This window comes from Parasteatoda tepidariorum, chromosome 3 (assembly GCF_982258835.1).
Source record: "Parasteatoda tepidariorum strain Cologne lab strain chromosome 3, Ptep-v5.0, whole genome shotgun sequence".
NCBI classification, from domain to species: Eukaryota; Metazoa; Arthropoda; class Arachnida; order Araneae; family Theridiidae; genus Parasteatoda; species Parasteatoda tepidariorum.
The window spans coordinates 87,081,311-87,102,007 of record NC_141757.1 but is presented as its reverse complement, the minus strand read 5'-3'; the positions used below and the strand labels follow the sequence as shown (position 1 = coordinate 87,102,007).

At 26.9% G+C, this 20,697-nt stretch overlaps 2 protein-coding genes across 2 annotated transcripts; one reads left to right on the top strand and one right to left on the bottom strand.

Annotated features, from left to right (window-relative positions):
• Positions 1-193: 193 nt before the first annotated feature.
• EMC1 (ER membrane protein complex subunit 1) lies at positions 194-10,215 on the bottom strand. The gene has a single exon (XM_071182828.2). It carries the CDS (start codon positions 10,048-10,050, stop codon positions 7,291-7,293), a length of 2,760 nt encoding a protein of 919 aa, XP_071038929.1. The 5' UTR covers positions 10,051-10,215; the 3' UTR covers positions 194-7,290.
• A 41-nt stretch (positions 10,216-10,256) lies between these two features.
• LOC107441007 (nascent polypeptide-associated complex subunit alpha) lies at positions 10,257-11,266 on the top strand. The gene has a single exon (XM_016054130.5). The coding sequence runs from the start codon at positions 10,491-10,493 to the stop codon at positions 11,136-11,138; it is 648 nt and encodes a 215-aa protein (XP_015909616.1). The 5' UTR covers positions 10,257-10,490; the 3' UTR covers positions 11,139-11,266.
• The last annotated feature ends 9,431 nt before the right edge of the window (positions 11,267-20,697 follow it).

The window sequence follows — 20,697 nt, the reverse complement described above, 5'->3', positions numbered from 1 at the left end:
TTAAAATATAAATGTTTTACTGCAATTTAGTCTTCTATATACTCAACCATTTTTACTATAAGTCCAATAAATACTTTTCTAAAAATATAATTGCTATAAAAATTGCTCTTATGTTTACTAATGCATATTTGATGATTTTTGTAGATTTACATTTCTGTACTGTATGGTTTCGAAAAATAATTGTACTAAGGCATTTATTTTCAGTTTTTTATATGAATCACAAATATTTAAATATATATTGATTGATATACAGTATATTGCGTTTCAGTGAATACATGAAGTTTTTAAATTAACAAATATTTTAAATGTTCGTTGAAGTGACAAAAGTATATTTACATGAAAAGTAGCATATTTATAACAAGTTGCATTAACTAAAAAGCTTCATAAACATAACACTCTAGATTACTATAAGAATATACAAGAAAAAAATTCATTGTTCATTTACAGCAATTCAGTAAGTAAAAATCAGCAGTAAAAATTTGATCCCTTATAATATAACTGCTTTTCTTTTATTCTTAAGGCATTTAATAATTAAAGTGTAAAAGTAATGTATAAAGTAAAAGTACCTACATTCTTTCAATACAGCATCTCTAGAAAACAAATTGTTTATTAGACTTGTTTGGACGGCACTTATAATGTTCAAACAAGTTAGTTATACACATGTTTTCAGAGGCTTAAGCAAGTTTTGGTTTAACTTACACTGTTACAGTTTTGTATTTTTTCCCCCCAAAAGGGTAACAGGTGTATAATTAATCAATCAATGCTATGTTATCAATCAATGTGCTAAATAAATGCTAACATTTAAGTATTTTACTTTTCATGCACTTCAAATTAAAATATTGAGTTTAATTTTAGTAGAGTATTCAATTTTTCTATCTCACTTCCAGAATATTATTTGAGATTTATTAAATAAAAGTTGTTTTTTATCTCTGAGATGCTGTAACAAAGGGGGAAGAAATCAGCTCCGAATAAATAGCACTAAGTTCTGTAATAACTAAAAAAAAACAACTAAATATTCTAATTTTGACTGGCATGTTATAAAATTCAAGAAAATATATTCTTTGTCACTGTACTAAGTAGTACTAGATAATTTTTTATAGTAATAACATAAAATGAAATATTTAATTAAAACTGAATAAATTACTTTTTTTTCCAAACAATAAATTAAGCTTGAATATTTTTAACTGTATTAAGATTAACAGTTTATAAAATTATCAAATTTTGCTTTGAATTTAATAACTAAAATATGCCTTTATACAGAAATAAGAGCTTATTTCCAAACTTTTAAAAATAAGGTTTGATTTACAAACTGGAAAGAGTGATTTGACATTTAATGTTGCACTAGAATTATATTAATGGGTTATTGGCGATGGTCTGTGGTTAATTTTTATGAACTAAAAAGAATTTATTAGAAAACAAGAGGCTGTTAGAAAATATGAAAGAATGAACTATCTAAAACAATTTTTATAAATTTTTTTTAATACCTTGGTCAAAGTAAATTTCCAAAGTAAAAAAAAAAAAAAAAAGAAGAAAAATCTAACATTTACAAATAATTAATTTTAATCAGCAGTCCTATTTTGCTTAACTTTGTTGAAAAGTATCACAATATAATTTACTTTATCATATTTTATTGATCAAAAAAGTATTTGTAAAATTAATATTAAGTCAAACAGCAATAACAAAGTTAAATACTTAAAGAAATAATAAAAAAAATTTGCTTTTTTAGTTTATTTTTGATTACAACTTGAATACAAAGCTTAGATTTAAAAAAATGAATACAAAGTTATTACATTAACAGAGTAAGAAAAAACAACTTTTCTTGTTTAAAGCTTATTTTATTGTTGGACAACAATTTAAATTATTGTTTGAAAACAATTCAAAAATTACTTTATGAAATAACTATCTCATTACAATTCATAAATAATAAACTAATCAAACTATTATGACTCAAAAACACATAGAAAAAAGTTAAAACTATATACAGTGAAACCTCCTGTTATGGACACTCCTGCAAAACGGACGCCTCTCAATACGGACATATTTTTAATTCCCCGGGAATCTTCTATGAATAAACCATTACGTACATTCTCCGCAAAGCGGACACTCCCGTAACCGGACGCGGACAGTCATTTTGGTCCTGAAACGTTGTTTTTTATCTCTACAAACCGGACACTATTTTTTCTAAATAAATTGCAAGATAAAAAAAATGCAACTTTTCACCATTTTTAAGGCATGTAAATAAAACTTTTTGCCTTATCCATAACTAAAAATATTGTTAAGCTATTTCACCACCGAAAAATCAATCTTTCTCCTGTCACCTTGCCTTATCTCTGCAAAGAAAGGAGAGAAACTGGTACTGCACTCCTGAAATAATTCTGACATCGGCATTTTTAGATCTTTTCATCTGGACCACACAGGTTATGAGACCCCTCAAGTTGAAATGACTTCTCTCAATGCTTCTTCCCCATTGAAAATTTCTTTAATTTTCTTATCAATTTGAAGACTGTATTTAACACAACTGGGGTAAAAAAAAAGAGAACAGAAGTATAATCTTTGAGGTGTTTATTTAAATTAAACATTTATTCGGACACTTGATAGCTGATCAATTGTGAATAATCATCTCCATAGGTCCTCATGACTTACAGCTTTGCATTACTTTTTTTCTGTGAATCATAGGAGGCTTATTTTCCAAGAAGGTATTAACCATGTTCCCTATCAAATGATAAGTAGGTGTAAGGGGATGTGAACCTAATAATTGAAACGGACTGAGGACAGTACGCTCCCATTTGGTATCATATGTCTAACTTGAGTATCTATGCTAATAGGAAAATTATATTTATTTATCTGTAGCTGCATCCAGAATTATGTATTTATATCAAATTTCTTTATATATTCTTTTTTATCTTTCTTATTGCTTAAATAAATATTCTTGTAGATATTTACAGTATCCTTGTAGATATTATTTAATTATTTCTAAATCTTTGAGAATATTGTAAAAACAATTTACGGTGTTAAATTTCGTTATTAGGGTATCCTTCCCGTAAACGGACAACTCTCATAAACGGACAAATTTTTTGGTCCCATGAATGTCCGCTTAACGGAGGTTTCACTGTATTTTAAATAACAGCAATTTTTATTTTTTTTTACATAATAGACTTTTTACCAGTCTAAGTATAAAAATATGAAACTGCTGTTATTCAAAAATGAAATTTGTCTTTTGCTTTCACACTAACATATTACCAATACCTCAAACATGATTGACAAGTACAAAAATTGTTAAAATTTTTACAAGTCTTGATCATGCCATTTGAAATATGCTAACAGTTTCTTCACAAAATATACTTCAATGCTGTTACATTGCGATAAAATGTTGTTCTATGAAGTTTACAGTATAAGTTCTCTAAATTCTGTTCGTCAGAAAACATTGAATAAAATTCTTAACATGTCTAAATTTTTTTTGAACACATCAAAACCAACAAAGTTTAATTGTTGTGAAATTGCATAGTTATTAGCTGAATTGCATAGTTGAATGTTGATTATTCAATCAACAAGGGAGTTAGTTATTTACAAATGTTCTAAATTTCATAACAAGTTTCTAAATGTTGATATAAATCTAAATAGAAGCTACAAAGAGAAAAAAAGGTATATGTGTTAAGTGTGATCTAGCATTAAATGTAAGTATACAATCAAAATTCATTTTTACAAACATACAATTTTAACAGTCATGTTATCTAAAACACATTTGAACTTATAAAACTTGAAATTTATTATCACAACGTCAAATTCATTTTGTAAAATTAGTTAATGCAATCTATATAACAACCATGTTCTATTTTACATCATATTATAAATATAAAAAATAGTCGTAATTAAAAAGTATATCATCTTAACAAACACCCTCTTCACTGTATTTTTGGTCAGTTACATCATGTAATTAAAATAGAATGTATTCAATCAATAACATAAAATTGTTATAAGTCAATTTTTTTAAAAAGCAAATCAGATGCTAAGTTTGATTTGAAAAATATTTTTCAGGTATTAAAGGAACTGGTGAGAAAATAATTTCTTTTTTTAAACTGACCAAACTGAGGGTAAATGATAGAGTGCCTTTTTCACACCCAAACTACTAAAAAATAAATAACTTAGTTGAGCTAAACATGAATGAAAATTTTTCAATTACAATTCTATACCACACTATACTAAATAAATAATTTGTGATAAAAAGCACAATGGAAAAAGAGTTAACAAATATTAAGGTATAAAACATAATTTATATTCAATTTGCAACATTCCTAAAATATATTTACAGGGTGTACAATAAAACTGCCATAAGTTTTATCAGATTCTGAATAACGGAAACTAACACTTTGATTATAATAACTACCATGCATATCTAAATATAAGCATATTCCAGTATAAACTAAGAGTTTCTTTCTTTTTTTAACTTATCCAATATTGAAAACCCTTATAAAAGCAGATGTAAAAAAAAATAAGACACCATCTTTGTGAGTAACTTTCAACTTCTGTTATAGATTTCCTACCCAGCCTTATTTGTTTATTTTTTCAAGTCTTTAACTAACCGCTCTAGATTAATATCATCAGAAGTTCAGCTTGGTAAATAGCCAAAATAAATCAGACCTAACAGCGAGTATCAGAATTCAGAAGCTAGCCTGTTCTTTTTCTGTCCGTTTGCTGTTTTATGAAGAAAAATAAACAGTAAAAAAAATTTACATAAAAAATATAATTTTTACATCATTATTTTTATGCTTCCTTTTTGCCAACCGCTAATGCTAAAATTTTTGTTGGTAATGTTTGCCTGGAATTTTACAAAGCTAATAGGTCCAATCATAAGCCGGCTTCCCATATAAACTTATGAAAATTTTTCACAAATCCTGGGTCTATTTTCGGAAATATACAGTAAGTACTTTTTAATTATCTCAAGTAAGAGTACCATATTTTCTTGACAGCTAAAGAAGCATCTAGGTATTTTTTTAAAAAATTCATATTTTCATGCAGTAGATTTGTGAATATTTGACTGTTTTATAAATCATTTTATTTTATCTTATAAAATTACTTTTCAAATTCATTATTAGCTTCATTGTCATCAAGAAAATATGTTACCAAAAATAACCTATAAAGTATGCTTTCACTTTTAAAATATATTAAATCATGAATTAAACACAGATTGATGAATATCATCTAATGGAATGTTAATAATACATATATGCTAGCAACAAATTGTAATCAAGCTAGTAATGGTTTTTGGTTAATTAAAAATTTACAAATATTTTATTAAATTGAAATAGTTGAATGTGAAGGAAAATTTCATCAATTGTATTGTTACATAATTCCCCGTTGTAATAATACCAGAAAGTTCTGAATTTTAAGACTAATCATTCGAAGAAATTTGGTTTTGTTATCATTTTACTGAAGATTTATTAATGGGTTATTAGACATTTTAATATAATAAATACTTAAAATCACACACAAAACTTACATTTTTTATAAAAACATTTTAAAGACAAGAGAAAAAATTTTGACACAAAAAAAATTATAATAAATTCAAGACAGAGTGAGTTCTTTGATCAAGAGAGGAAGAATACATATTTATTATTACAGGTAACACCCTAAATACATCTTACATATCTCATTATATTCTTCCAATAAACTGCAATTTATTAAAGTTGCAGTAAATGTATACAAAAAACATTAAGTTGAATGAAAAAAATATTCTATCAAACCATTTTTAAAAGATAGGAATTTATAAATGTATGAACTATTTTTTTTAACACAATTTTAAATATCAAGCATTTGTTTTTTGCAAAAAATATCAATGAAATATCAGTTAACAAAATGAGTTAAAATTTTACTTAAAGCGCAAAAACATTTTTCTGTCAAAGTTAAAAAAACAGATAAAATGCTTACCTTTCATTAAGGTCACTAATGACTACTTTCAATGAATAAATATGAGCTGAAATATAAATGATAAATTTAACAGATGTAAATATATTATCTAAGATCTATGAAATTGTTAATTTTTTTCTACTTTGACTACTTAAATAAAAGTGCAAAATAAAATTCTTTTAAGAGTAATATACAATAAGGCACATATAAAAATAACTAAAATTTTCAGCATGAATTAATGTTTTGTGCCTTTCTGTTTATCTTTGTGAATAAGGTTGATTTAAACCTTAGAAACAATAAAACATTATATTTGCTGTCCTAATCACAAGTGATACTTGATTTACAAAATATGGTTTATTAGTTTTTGAAAAAAAAAAAATGAAAATCCTTATTTATAAGGTGCAATATAAGATTGTCTAATGCTAAACACAGATTAAAATTAAACTTCTAGAAAACTACATAATTTTTTAATCTTTACAATTTACTATGGTAGAAATACACTTAGAAGAAGGAACATGCGATTCAGCATTACATTTCCAATTTACTACTTAACATTTGTTAACCTTACATCCTAAAATGTAACTTCTCAGCAATTATTTTTTTTTAACATAAAAATATTAACAATTTAAAAGTAAGTCCAGGCCAGGGATCTGTCCAGGCCAAATTTACTACCGTTTTGTGGTACCTTCACAAATACAACATTAGGAAAAATTTCACAAAATATTTTTTCTTAAAATTTTATTTTTGTATCCCGTAAGAAACGAAAAATCTATATTTTTGTGGTAATTTTTCAATATAATTTTTACAAATTATGTCAAAATTTTCACAATTCCACAAAAATTTTAACATAATATGTTAAAATTTCCCAAAATAGGTAACTTTCAGAAAAACCTAAACTGACCCCTGGATTCAATTCTCAAAACATTTAACAATTCATTAAAAAAAAGAAATTGATTGTATGACTTTTAAAATAGTCTTAAAACTTCAGAATAAAGGGCATTACTAAATTTTAAATAAATAAATGTCACTAAGAATAAAGTTTTACTTTATAACAATAAGAATTTTGTTATTATTTTAAAAGAAATATAATTTTTTTTAGAGGAGTTAGTCTAAAACCTAATTACAGAATCAAATGCGAATTAAAGACTTACATCAGCAGACAAATAATGAACCTAAATAAAATATGTAAAAGACAAAACTTAAGGCAGTAAGAGGCAAAGGAAGAAAAAAAAATACTATGACAATAAATAATTTAACATATGAGACAAAATTAACAATAATATAAATTATTTAATTCTAATCATTGAACAGGCAAGGATGACTATCGCCCACCTTCAATACATTCAATTAAGGCAAAAATTATATTAACACTAAAAATTTAGCGAGTTATTTCCATGCTGCTCTAAGAGTCTTCCGAGCTGCCAAACGTTTAGTAGTATAAGACAAAATAAGAAGTCCTAAAAGTACAACACTAATTAAATAATGATCAAAATCATCTTTAAGAATGTCAAAAGTTTTTGACGGAGTTACTCTTGTATAGAACAAATCCAATCCATAAACAAATACCAAACATGTTGACTCTAAACCTGATGGGGCAGTTGTTATACCCTTGACTTGCATAACACTTTGGTTGTAATTAATGATACCTTCAGCCATTACTGGTAATTCTGGAATGTAGGGAATAAGGCCTTCTTCACGATGTTCAGGAAGTGGATGTATCGGTCGACGAGGGTCCAAGAATGTTTTAGGTAATTCTAAAATTCCACCGGAAGGTAAAACAATCAATATGTGCTTGCTCGTCATTCCACGCTCTGTGATAGTGTCAGCCATAGAAATAACTAGATTGGGAAAAATGAAGGTTTGGTGCTCAATCAGTGGTAATGGAGGAGGGGCAAAAGATGAAAAGGCAGTGGTATTACTTTGATACATTCCTTCGAATAGTTCAAGCGATGAAATCTCCATTCTTCTAGATTTCTCATTGTAAAAACTATAGACCACCCAGTTTTCAGAATGAACCACGTGAATCGGTGGCCTGCATCTTTTGTGAGAAGCTGTATAAACAACTAAACCTGTTATAACATCCACTAAGTACAGATTGCAAAATGTTTTTTGCATCGAATCCATTCCAACAGTAAATACAGCAGCAAGATTTGGATTCAAGTATTTATACAGGACACTGCGATCTCCCATAACTCGTCCTTGAGAATGTACATGTTCTTGAGGATTTTTGGTAACCACAGTGACTATTTTATTTGGTAGCTTTACTTTCCACATTTCAATGGCAGCCAGATCATTATTCTTTTCAACTATAGAATATCCAGTTAAAGTGCCAGAAGACTGGTCAGCCGTGAAAAAGTAATGAGACTTGGTGTGAGAAAATATTTCTTTTACTTCTGGATAGATGTGCACTTTATTATTAGAATCCAGAAGTAAAATTGGTCTCAAATAATGATCAAGACTGCCCATAGGCATTATTTGTTTAACCTGAAAGGTAAGGATTCTACTTTCTAATGTTTTACCAGTAATTGGATTAAACGAATACACTCTCGATTTTTTAGAGTTTAAATGTTGTCCAACTGTAGTACAAACAGGAGGATACGGAAAATGAGCAGTTGTTCTTTGAACAAACAACGAAAAATAAGGCTTTTGAGAATCACCTATATAAAATGGAGATAATTCTTTTTCATAATGGCTCCATATAATTAAACCTGATAGATTATCGATCCCAAAAGTTTTACCAGGTTTTGTGAGAACAACAATAATTTTATGAAGACCAAAAGTATCTCGAGTTAAAGTCTTCTTGTCTCCCCCCATGCTGATACCATCTCCTTTAAATCCCATAACAGCTTGTAAAAGAGCAGTTTGAAACAAGTACACTTGAGATTTTAAACGGGTTAAGAGCATTGAAATCAAACCAGCATCTGGTTGACTAAATTCCTGTTCTATGCTTGCATCCATATCTGACAAAGGTAGATCCATTATTTCAGATGAAACAATACAAGATAACGCTTCTTCTCTAGACCAATTAATTCTGCCTTGTCGATGTACCATTAATATCGAATAATCTTCAAACAGAAGTAACATTTTATAGCTAATATGATAATCTTTTTTGGCATCTCTTTTTGTGTAAGGAAGTATGAAAATTGATTCTAATTTACCACGGTCTTCCGTCAAACTGTATTCACCTTCCAATTCTTGGATATAGCTTTTGACATCAATATCTGCAGCTTTGATTTTGAATGTTGACTCCACTAAGTTAATTGAAAATAATGTCAATCTATCATCAATCAGAGTCGAAGTTAACTTATTCAAGTTGGGTAAAAGTTTAACTAATTTTAAACCAGGAGGTTCTATTTTTAATAGAATACCACTGCCATCCAACTGTAGTGCAAAAACAGGCTTTTCTGTTGTTCCTTGATAAGGCAAAGTAATGATGTTTATATTTTGAATATTTTCAGATACCTCAATTCCAAGACTTTTTAATGACACAGGAATAAATGAACCGCTATCCTTTATAGATATAAGATAAATGTTTTCTTTTTTGCTATCCAAACATGCAAAATAACTGCTAGAAATAAATTTGCATTGAGTATTTTTATCAAACCAAGGTGCAGGTATAACATCAGACGTCTTCAGAGATGCTCGAGTAAAACCATACACAGATACTTGGGCTTGTTGCTTAGTAATCATTTCAACTAAAATGACTTCCCTAGAGGAAGGGCTTATTTCAAAAAAATTTATTCCAGTTTTCTTTTGAATATGAGGAAAAGGTGTCTCCCACTGCAGTACACCTGTATTAGGATCCCAACTACGAATAAATTGTCCTCCGCCATTCACCGTAATCAAATCCCCATCGTGAGACATGGCATTAATTTCTCCGTTCTTTTCATTTTCTAGTATTTGCCTCCAAACTATACTTCCACTTCGTGTGCTAAGGCAAGCCAGTACATTTTCTTCGGTAGCCACGACAAATTTTTGTAATCCACCTACTGTTGGATCTATATAAGTGAATTTTACTTTCCCAATGTACTGCTGTTTCCAATCAAATTTGCCGACTTGATCTTCGTAAAGGCAACTAACAATAGTAAATAATGTAGTATATAAATATAAATTAAGGAAAATTCGTAAATAATGATGCAAAGCCATCTTTACTTATGTTATGTTAAATTTATTTATTTAAAGTAAAGTATAATCATTAATCAGCAATTACAGATACATTTAAACAATAAAACAAACATTTATTTATTTTTTTTCGAGACAGTGCAGACTACACACAACACATTTTTATTATTACATTCAGTTACAGTTAATTTTGTGCAAATATAGTTTTCGATTTAATAAGAAAACAAATATTTTATTTTCAAATGAAATGAAATATTTTGATGATTTTGTGAGTTGCATTTAATATAATTGCATTTGCATTATTTTTTTAATCAAAAGCGCTAAAATTAGGAAAATAAACATTTCTAAAATTTATCTGGCAACACTTCGAATTTCCTGTTTTTCACTTTTCGTTACTCCGAAATTTCAGGAGCACGTTGTTTCATAGTAAAGTATAATAACTTCTCATACAAATTGCCTCAATCATGCCACAAATGAGTGTGTCTGAAGTATATGAAGAAGTAGACAAAACTGAAGTTGATCGCAAATCTGGTACAGAATCAGAAAGTGATGATTCTTCTCCCGAAGGTGATGAAGCCGATGCTGGGCAGTCCAGCACCACGAGCCAAATGGCTCAGATGGCCGGCCTTAGTGAAGAATTAGTTAGCAAGGCTAAGCAAAGTCGAGGTGAGAAAAAGGCAAGAAAGCTGATGTCTAAACTGGGCCTTAAACAAGTTCAGGGAGTCTGCAGAGTAACCATTCGTAAGTCAAAGAATATCTTATTCGTCATTACTAAGCCTGATGTTTACAAGAGTCCTGCTGGTGATACATATATAGTTTTTGGGGAAGCTAAAATTGAAGACCTTAGTCAACAAGCTCAGATGGCTGCTGCCGAAAAATTCAAAGCACCTGAATCTGCTGGATTGGGAGGTGATGGTCCATCTCAAACTATCGCCTCACAGCCTATCGAAGAAGAGTCTGAAGAGGAAGGTGAAATTGACAACAGCGGTGTGGAGAGCAAAGATATTGAGCTGGTCATGTCCCAAGCTAATGTATCACGTAGCAAAGCAGTTAAAGCTTTGCGTAATAATAACAATGATATTGTGAATGCTATTATGGAATTGACTATGTAATACTTATCTTCAGTGTGCTAAATTCATTTAAATGTTTCACTATTATTGTAAAAGAAAAACAACCATAAGTATCCTTATATTTACTTATCCTTGTTAAAAATGTAATTAAAACATTTGCTAAATAGTTAGTAATGTGTTTTATTAAGTGGGATATTTTTCAAAGTTTAATTATGATTTAACAATAAATATGCTAAATTTATCATAAGTTAATATTTCATTTTTTTTTTAGTAGGAAATTAAATTTCAGTTATCTTCACCCTCTGACAATATTTTTTAAGATTTTATTTTCCATGATTTTTTTTGAAAAGAAAAAGTTGTCAAAATTACAGTCATGCTTATCAGAGCGATATAAAAAGGTTTATAATTTGTTTCTGTGGTATTTTTAGTATATCTGTGGCTTAACAAATAATTTGCTCAAATCAATACAATGTCATTTTACTTATGTGTTTATATTAATTTGTATCATTAGTTTCTAAACTCTTTACCCGATCTAGTTCAGCGTCAATTCCTCTTAGCATCTTTCGAAGGGACCATTGTTATTGCATCTGATTCACAGGCCCTTGGCCACCAAAATATAGAGGCCCGCTCTTTCCCGTTCTAGCCTACAGTAAGTGTGGAAACAAAAATATAGTGCACCTCCAGCCTCCCTCCGCGAGGGTAATAATTCAAAGCTGTCAAATTGAAAACCCGTTTCACTGTCTCCCCTACTTTTTTGGTGGGTAAGGGGTGTTAAGTAACTCGAAACTAATTGACTGACCACTGTCTCTTGCAACCCGCGAGTGCCTTCCAAAAGATATCTGAAGAAACTCGCTCGACAACTCTTATTTTTCTTTTCTCGTATTCTTTTTCTCGCTTCTTAGAAAAATTTTAGAAATATTTCTTTTTAACTCTAAAGCGGCTTTATTTACACAAATGTTTTATCATTTTATTTAACATGCACTTTTTCTAATTATATCTTGAATTGTTTATTATTTTGATTTAATTATTTTGGGATTTAATAATAACCCAAATATTTAAATTTATAAAATTTTACTATATAGTCATATAAAAGTAATTCATTTAATTTAATTATTCATTTAAAGTAATTATTCATTAAAAAATAAATCTGAAATTTTTCTATAAATAAAATAAAGTTTGTTAAAAAAAAATTTAAATTTATTTGATAACTTGTTTTAAAAATTTTAATGTTAAGAGTTTTATTTTTATTACTTTTTTTTCTTTCAATTACAAAGACAAATGTTTCTTTTTCTTTTTTTACAATTTTTTTAAGGATAGTTACACCGTTTTGAAGCTAATTAAATTCCGCCACTTTAAAAAAATATGTTGACATTTAATCCATTGTTTAAACAAATATGGTTGCTTGCTATGTTAATTCAATTTAGATCTAAAAATTTGAATTTTGCAATTTGAATGAACTAAATTCACCTTCACTAGAAACTAACTTCATTTTAATTATTACTTTTGTCTACTACATTTACTATTCTATAAATATCTCTAAACTAGAATTATGATTCGATCTTAAAAAATAAACACCAGGGATATTTGTTATTTATCACAAGCAAATTGTAACATCAAAATTAAAAATTAATCGATTAAATGATCGCAACATTTTAAATTATATTAATACATATCTGGTTTCCGATTATATCACTAAACTTATTCTAATACTTTAACTCGGATACTATAGCAACTTTATCCACAAACTCATATTCGACATTTTTACTTGCATGATTTCTACTTTATTATTGTTACTTTAAAAACTTATCGCAAAAATATTATTTACAATAATACGTTTTTTTTTTTGTTTTTTTTTATTGATCTAAAACAGTTATTTATTATAAATTTATTAAACTGCATATTTTGAGAGAGCATAGTCTTATATGAAGTCTATTTTTTAAAAAAAATATAACTTATTACTTTTTGTTGTTAAACGGTATTAATATTTTCATCAAATAGTACTAAATTATTAAGTAATGTCTTGTGATTACTTTATATAATGAAGGAACGTCATTTTTAATTTTAGGCCTTTAAGTTAAAATTATAATAACCATAATAATTATAACAGAGAATAATGCTAAAAGTGGGTAATAAAAGCACTTTATTTGTAAATGCCGTTAAAAAAAGACATGATAAATAAATAACTTTCAAAGGAATAACTTATTTCGAAGAAGATCCTTAAAAGCTATCTTTGATAAGCTGTGTAATTTTCTAAACGTAAAAGTAAAATTATAGGAAAATTGATTTAAATCTTTCATTTCAGTCTTGCTGGTTCATAAAAAATATCATCGTTTCTGTTGTAAAAATAAATTATAACATTTTCAACTAATAAGCTGAAGTGACAGTTAGTTTAAATTTTCTTTTCTCTAATAGATCATTTCGAAGAATCCTGAAAAACAACAAAATAAAACAATTCTATGTTTTTTTTTATATTTCAAGATTCAGATTTATGAGGCTGCTCACTGTAATAAATATTAAGATTTATCAAAATAATCGATATAAATAAAATAAAAAATTACGATATCGAAATTTTGCGAAAGAAAAGGCATTTATTGATTTTCATTAAAACTAACAACAGATTGAGACAAGTTTCAGTTACAGAATTTTATCAAGTATCAAAATTATCATTATCATTATCAATTTTATACATTCAAAAAGACAGTATATAGATGTAAAAACAAATATAGTACATATAATATCGGTAATCAATATATCTGTAATGCAAAATAATAATTATCTGCAAAATAGTTGTATCAATATCGATGACTATACATGCAAAATTGAAACAAAAAATTAGATTATCTATCATACATACCATAATGAATAGTGCTCCGACCCGATTTCTGTTCGTAAAAATTAATTCAAAAGGGAGAAATCACGATTACCGGTAATAGGGTTTATATTTCAAGGTCAAGTTTTTTTATTAACTTAACGTAATTCTCAGATAATATAGCTATTTATAATTCTTGATGCTATTTATATTCATGATGTTGCTTATTCATTTCCCTCCCCCTATGTTGGTAATTAGTAATTTCATCACAGATTTTAAGACTTTATGCTGAGGTTTACAACTAATTTCATCTTATCATTTCATTTTTTCTGCTTTAGTTTCTCTGACAAATCTCAAATGCTTGTTTCTTGTTATTTCTTTATTCAAGATTGCTTGATCACTTTTCCTTCTTCTCACTGTTAATTTTGAATCAATTCTGAATCAATAATAATAATAATTTTGAATCAATAATGATGCATCTATTATTGAAAATTTATTTGTAATTATTCATGAGATCTCGTTCTAGAAACGTTTAAAATAGAATTTAAAAAAAACAAACTACAAACTTATTTCAATAATAATTTTTATCTGAAAGATTTATGAGAATTGCGAAAAATATATTGTTTATTAGTAATTTAATCATGTAATTTTTAGGCGTAGAACGAATTAATAACTAAAAGAATGTAAATTTTTGTTTACTGTAATCCTATTTTTCTGTCACTTTTGCACGTTTCATGCGTTTGGTGCTCAATCTCCAAATCTTTTGTCAAAATTTCAAAAGTTATTTGACGTTCTAACAAAATATTTTACAGCTCATTTTATTTATATGTAACAAAAAGTCGAACGCTATACACTTAGAATGAATTAGAAATAAAAATATTTTTTTTAACTAAATTTATTGCAACACCTGGTTAAAAATTATAAGAATATCAAACATAGATAATCCTGAAAGCAAAAAATTTATGCTTCAAACAAATCATAAAGTAAATTTCGAATTTAGAACTCGTTGTAAGTATCTTGCACGATTGAAAATAAAGTATACAAAATTTATCTTTTGACAAAAAGGGAAAGTGACTATGAAAATTATTTCACTTATTAATTGGACGAAAAAGTTAACATTGTCCAATTAACTACTCTGAAAAATTGCTAACTAAAATTATAAACTTGGTTATTTTCTCTTAAATTGAAATTGTTGCAGTCGAGTTGAATGCAATTTTTTCAAAGAATCATTAAATGGCTTTTAAGAAATATTATTTACGTAAAAGAGATTACCCAGATTTTATAATTAAACCATCTAAATTTTTTATTTTTATAAATAAAAATAATTTCATGAACAGAAATATGACTTTCCAAGAGATTCATAAAAAGAAATGAGATTGAAAATATTGACACTTAGATTTGGAAAATAAAAAGATCCAAAACCAATTTCCATACTCATGAGTTCCTATCTGATCTCTCCCCTCCTCCCTCTAAACGAAATAGTTTAATGGGCTCAATATGATACTGAAAGGAGTCGGATGACCAGCTTTCTTCCATGGTCGATTTTGAAAAGATGGTTTTACGATGACGTGTTGCAGATGTTCCCTTTTATAAATTGTCTCTCTTCGGTTTAACTTTTTTTTTTTAATCGACAATCAAAGAAGACAAAAATTTAAATTTACAGAAGATGAATGAGGTGTTTCTTAATAATTTGATTAGATATTAATTAAATTGGTAAAATCTATAAGATTTGTTTTTATTTGTTTTTCTATTTATATTTATTCATCTATTTATTTATAATAATCAATTATTTGAATTCTAATGAGCATTAGTTTTTTTAATTATCAGTCTTCCTACTATATGCTAAGTATGTTTATTTGTTTAATGTCCCTGGTAGATTTTTAATCATTAACCTTTCATAGCATACATTAAAAATATTTCTGGAAGCTTAAAGTTTGAATCCGTGTAGATTGTCAATCATAAGAATGCTAGAGCACTAAACTTTTTATTTGCAAAAATGTTTCTAAGTTGGAGAGAAGAAGACATATTAGGCTAACTAAATTTATTCAATTAATATTATTAATGAAACATAACTTGTGTTTCTTTTTTTCTAAGTATATATATAAAGAGTTTTACTCACAATAGTTTACTCAAATCAACAGTACGACAATACTAATTGTATTGTCATCACTTTTTCTCTATAAAAGTTTTTGTGCTGTACTACTTTATTGTAGAAATTATAACAAACGAATGTTTTTATTGCCATTTCAGTGAAAATTCTTAGGATATTTCAGATTTACTTTTTAGAATGTGACTTTTGAAAATAATCTTTGATGCCTTACATAACATTACGCAAATTAATTAGCTGTCACATTCATACGAAAAAGTTCAGTGTTTTTTTTCTGTAAATATTTAAAAATTTTTTTTAGCCTTTGTATACCAGCGGGACTTTTTAATCCCACTAACACCAATTCTGTAGCATTTAAACAGAACAAAATAACCCATCTGAACAAATATCTCCCTACAGAAATCTGATTTTCCGTTTATCACTAATTATTGACACCACGCGATTATTTGAAGTTGAACTTCATCTATGGTTATGGAACTATTTAGTTATTGATATTTCGTTCGAGGACGACATTTTATGGTTTTTAAATTTCATTCCTTAATTTTCAGCTTTCGATCTCGTTAAAATTTGCAAGTAGTACGTCTTTCATATTTTTTATTGATTTATTAACATTTTCAAACAGTTATAAGTAATAAATTTTCTACTTTAATTAAAATTTTATAAAATGGTTTAAGTCCCAAATTGATTTTTTTTATAAAAAACGAGGAAGTAATATTGGATATTAAATATATATTTGTAGAAGTTTAAAATTGATATTATTTAGTGGGACAAAAGATATTCGCAATTTTTTGATAGTTTTTTAATAATACGGTAAATAAAAGGTTAATGTCTTTAGAAGCAGGGTTGGGTTTTTGACGTCAAAAAGTGGTTTTTGACATGACAAGGGTATAATACTGGTTTAAACCGTCAAAAACCCGTCAAAAATGTCAAAAACTAAAGTTTGCCAAAAAAATATATAAACTTCAAAACTACCAACAATTGCCATGCATTATATTGAAATTTAATTATACTTTAGGTAATCAGCAGGTTTTAAAATATTTTTAATTAAAATTAAGGTAAAATAACAGATTTAAAATCTCAAAAATTTATATTCAAATGCATGTGCAGAAAAATTTTGCACAAAATTTTTTTAAATATTTATATTTTGAAAAAAAAAATTTTTTTTTGATACTTAAGAAAATTAAAAGTTTATTACTATGCATTTTTGACATATAAGGAACATATAACTAATATTTATAAGGAACTTACAAGTTATGTTGTATAAATACAAACTTGATACAAGTGTATGAAAAAAAATTTTAATGTTATACCGAATATCTTTATTATCCAGTATGTTAATTTGAATTTAAAAGTAGTTATATTTGTGAATAATGATAAATATAATTCATATTGTTTATTATATTTATTTATAATTATTACACTTATCATTTTAAAACAATTCTTACCTCTTAATTTTTCCCCCTACTTGTATTAAGAATAAAAAATAATGCATATCTTGAAAGCAAGAAGTAATTATTCAACAGCTGAATATTTAGATATTCAACAAAACTATGTATATAGTATTCAGCAAAATGAAATTCGCAAGTATTTGGATAAACTAAATTTTCAGCATAGTAAATGAATAGGCTGAATATACTGTAAATCGACACTAACTACTCTGTGTATTTAACAGAAAGCACTTAAATTTGTATTGTCTTATGTTAAAAGATTATTAAGAAGATTTAAAAGAATATTAAAAAGATTTTTCTTTAAAAGATGTCTAATGTGCAAAACTGCTAATGTTTATATTTAAAAATGTCTAATTTTTAGTATAATCTATACTATACACTAAATTTGGTTATAAATAAATTTCTTAATAATATCACTGCAGATTTTCAATAACACATGAAAATGAATACATAATATTACAAAAGATGTGAGCTTTCAAAAGTACAAGATTTTGGTTACTATTCAAAATATAAGTGTTCCTTCAAAATTTAAAATTTATTTTTTCTAGAACATATTTAGAAACACTATCCTTTATAAAAAATATATAAATTTTATGTATTAATTAAATTTCACATATGAATATAGGTTTTTGACATTTTCGACATTTTTGACAGTGAGGTTTTTGACGTGACGGTTTAAACCATGGTTTAAACTGTCAAAAACTGTCACATGTCAAAAACCTGCCAACCCTGTTTAGAAGTATTTATATTAATTAGAATTCCACTCTTTTTTATCGTATGAGTGGAATATTATACTATGTGGAGTGGAATATAATTATAGAAACTTTGAATTTTAATTTATAGAAAATAAGTCTAAAAGTAGATGAGAAATTTTTTAATGCAATAATTTGAACTTGTGAGTGGTTGTGCCCATTGATACCTTAAATAACTTATTATATACTAGCTGAAATAGGAGTTAATTTTGAAATGGAGAATAAGCACAAATAGTAGTGTCTTCAACTTTTGAGACACACATAGTTTTAATATCATTTTTATTTATCCTATGTTTCGCTTATTTTTTTCCATGTTATTTCAAGGAATATATTAAATAAAAATAACCTATTTAAAGCTTTTTTTTTTTCATATCATTTTAAAGAAATGAAATCTATTGAAGCATACCTAACTTCCAATGTGGTGAACCGGGATAGAATCCCAGTCATGACTGGTCGATGCGAATTCCTATCTAACATTGGGAGGTTTTCGTGTTTTTCCTCTCCTTGTAACCCAAATGCGGGTTAGTTTCCTTCAAAAAGTCTTTCACGAAGGTAAATTTTCTCCCAATACTTGATCGAAAAATTCCCTTGTCATTTGGATTGGATTCAAAATAAAAAGACTACGAAGTTAAGCATTAATATTCGTAATTGGGTCGGCAGTTTCACGACATTTATAAAAAAAAATTACAAAAAAGCATTCCTATCTGTAAGAATATTTAGTCCAAAGTTTGATACCAACATGTGGAGCGTTAAAACAAGAGTATTAAAATCATTTTAATAAATGTTCTACCAAATACACATCACGCGCAATAATTTAATTTTTATACGGAAATTTTAATTCCACATCATTTTAAATTTTTTTTCAATTTTTGAAGAACACTTTTCTGCATGTCCTAAAGTTTATAACATTTTGACGAAGGGCTGAGCAAAAAAATTTTTCTACAACAAGGACTGTAAATTCCTGTAATAAAAAAATTGGACTTTCTTATATTAATATCCTTTATTATATTTAACTTCCAAATTTTCAATTTAACTTTATTTAAAACTTCACTTTTTTAAATTTTGCTTTCTTAAATTTAGCTTTCTAATATTTTAATAAACTATAATTAGATTAATTAAAGTTAATTCCGTCATTGTTTGCAGTGCAAAAATTTTTTCTCAGAAAACACTTCTCTGGGAATGGCTAATAGGGGCATGGAAGAGAAATTAAAATAACACATTGCTCACATACTTTATTCTACCAATGTAAAAGAACGAAAAAATGTGAAGAAAAATTATATTATACACTTTTAATGTGAATTTGAAAAATTTCTCGCTATTAAATACTTAAGTGATTGCATAATTACTACCCTTAATATATATTTTTAGAATCTTGCAAAAAAAAAAGTGTTAAAAAGTATACATTTGGAATGACAAATTAATGTTCAAGCAATAATAATAAAAAAAAAAAAAAAAAAAAAGCAATAGTTTCAAAATCTAGTGAAATACAACAAAGGAATCAGGACTGAAAACATCAAAACGAATTTGATTGCCTGATGTAACAAAGAGAAGCTTAACTCTAAATATTACAACTTAATTTTTAAATTATCACGATGAAATTTCGTGGTGTTTATAATAATCACAGTTCGAATTCTTTCTATTTCCCCTGGCAATCAAACTGGTTTTAATATTTTCAGTCTTACCTTCTTCAGCAGTGATTCATTGTATTTTGATATCGTTTGTATTTTTCTCCCGTAAATATTATATGTGTCCACTAATGTTCTTTTACTTCATTTTTTTAAAAAATTTCTAAAAATTCAATAAAGGATTTTATTACTTAACACCTTACATATACATATGTTCATATTTTTCTTCGTTTACTGAATTGAATAGAAATTTCACAATACAGGGCTAAGTGCTTGGTCATGGTTGGAGGATGTGCGTTCTTGAGTACTAGCTTATTTTACTTTATTTTTTTTTACCGTGGAAAAACAAATTATCCCAGCCATTAGAGTAGTTAAAACTATTTATAAGATGGAAAAATTGCACCACTTTACGTTTATATTTAATGTAAATGTTTTTTAAGACGACAAATGAGTGTACGACAGATTTTTTTTTTAAAAAAAAGGAAAAGAAAAGATTAGGTTTTTTTCATATTGTATATTGGTCTTTATAGTTTCGACTTTATAGTATAGTGGAAGATCTTTACGTCATTATCTTGATTTAATTAAATTCACTATTTCAAAAGCTAAATATTTTGATTCTAAAATATCTTTAAAAAAAAAGAAGAAGAAAAAAATTACAAAAAAAGGGGGAGGGAGATAATATATTTAAAAAATAAATTCTACTCTCAAAATTAGTAAAATGCAAGAAAAATATTACTTCTAAATAAATAAAATTTATACGAAAGGAACGAATTAACAGCGAATATATTTTTCATAATACATTATAAGCTTATAAATGAAAAGTAAGCTATCGATTTTTAAAACGCCGTCCCCGTACCAGT

Excerpts from the sequence above, each read along its gene's own strand:
- EMC1 (XM_071182828.2), bottom strand. The coding sequence starts at position 10,050 with ATGGCTTTGCATCATTATTTACGAATTTTCCTTAATTTATATTTATAT.
- LOC107441007 (XM_016054130.5), top strand. The coding sequence starts at position 10,491 with ATGCCACAAATGAGTGTGTCTGAAGTATATGAAGAAGTAGACAAAACT.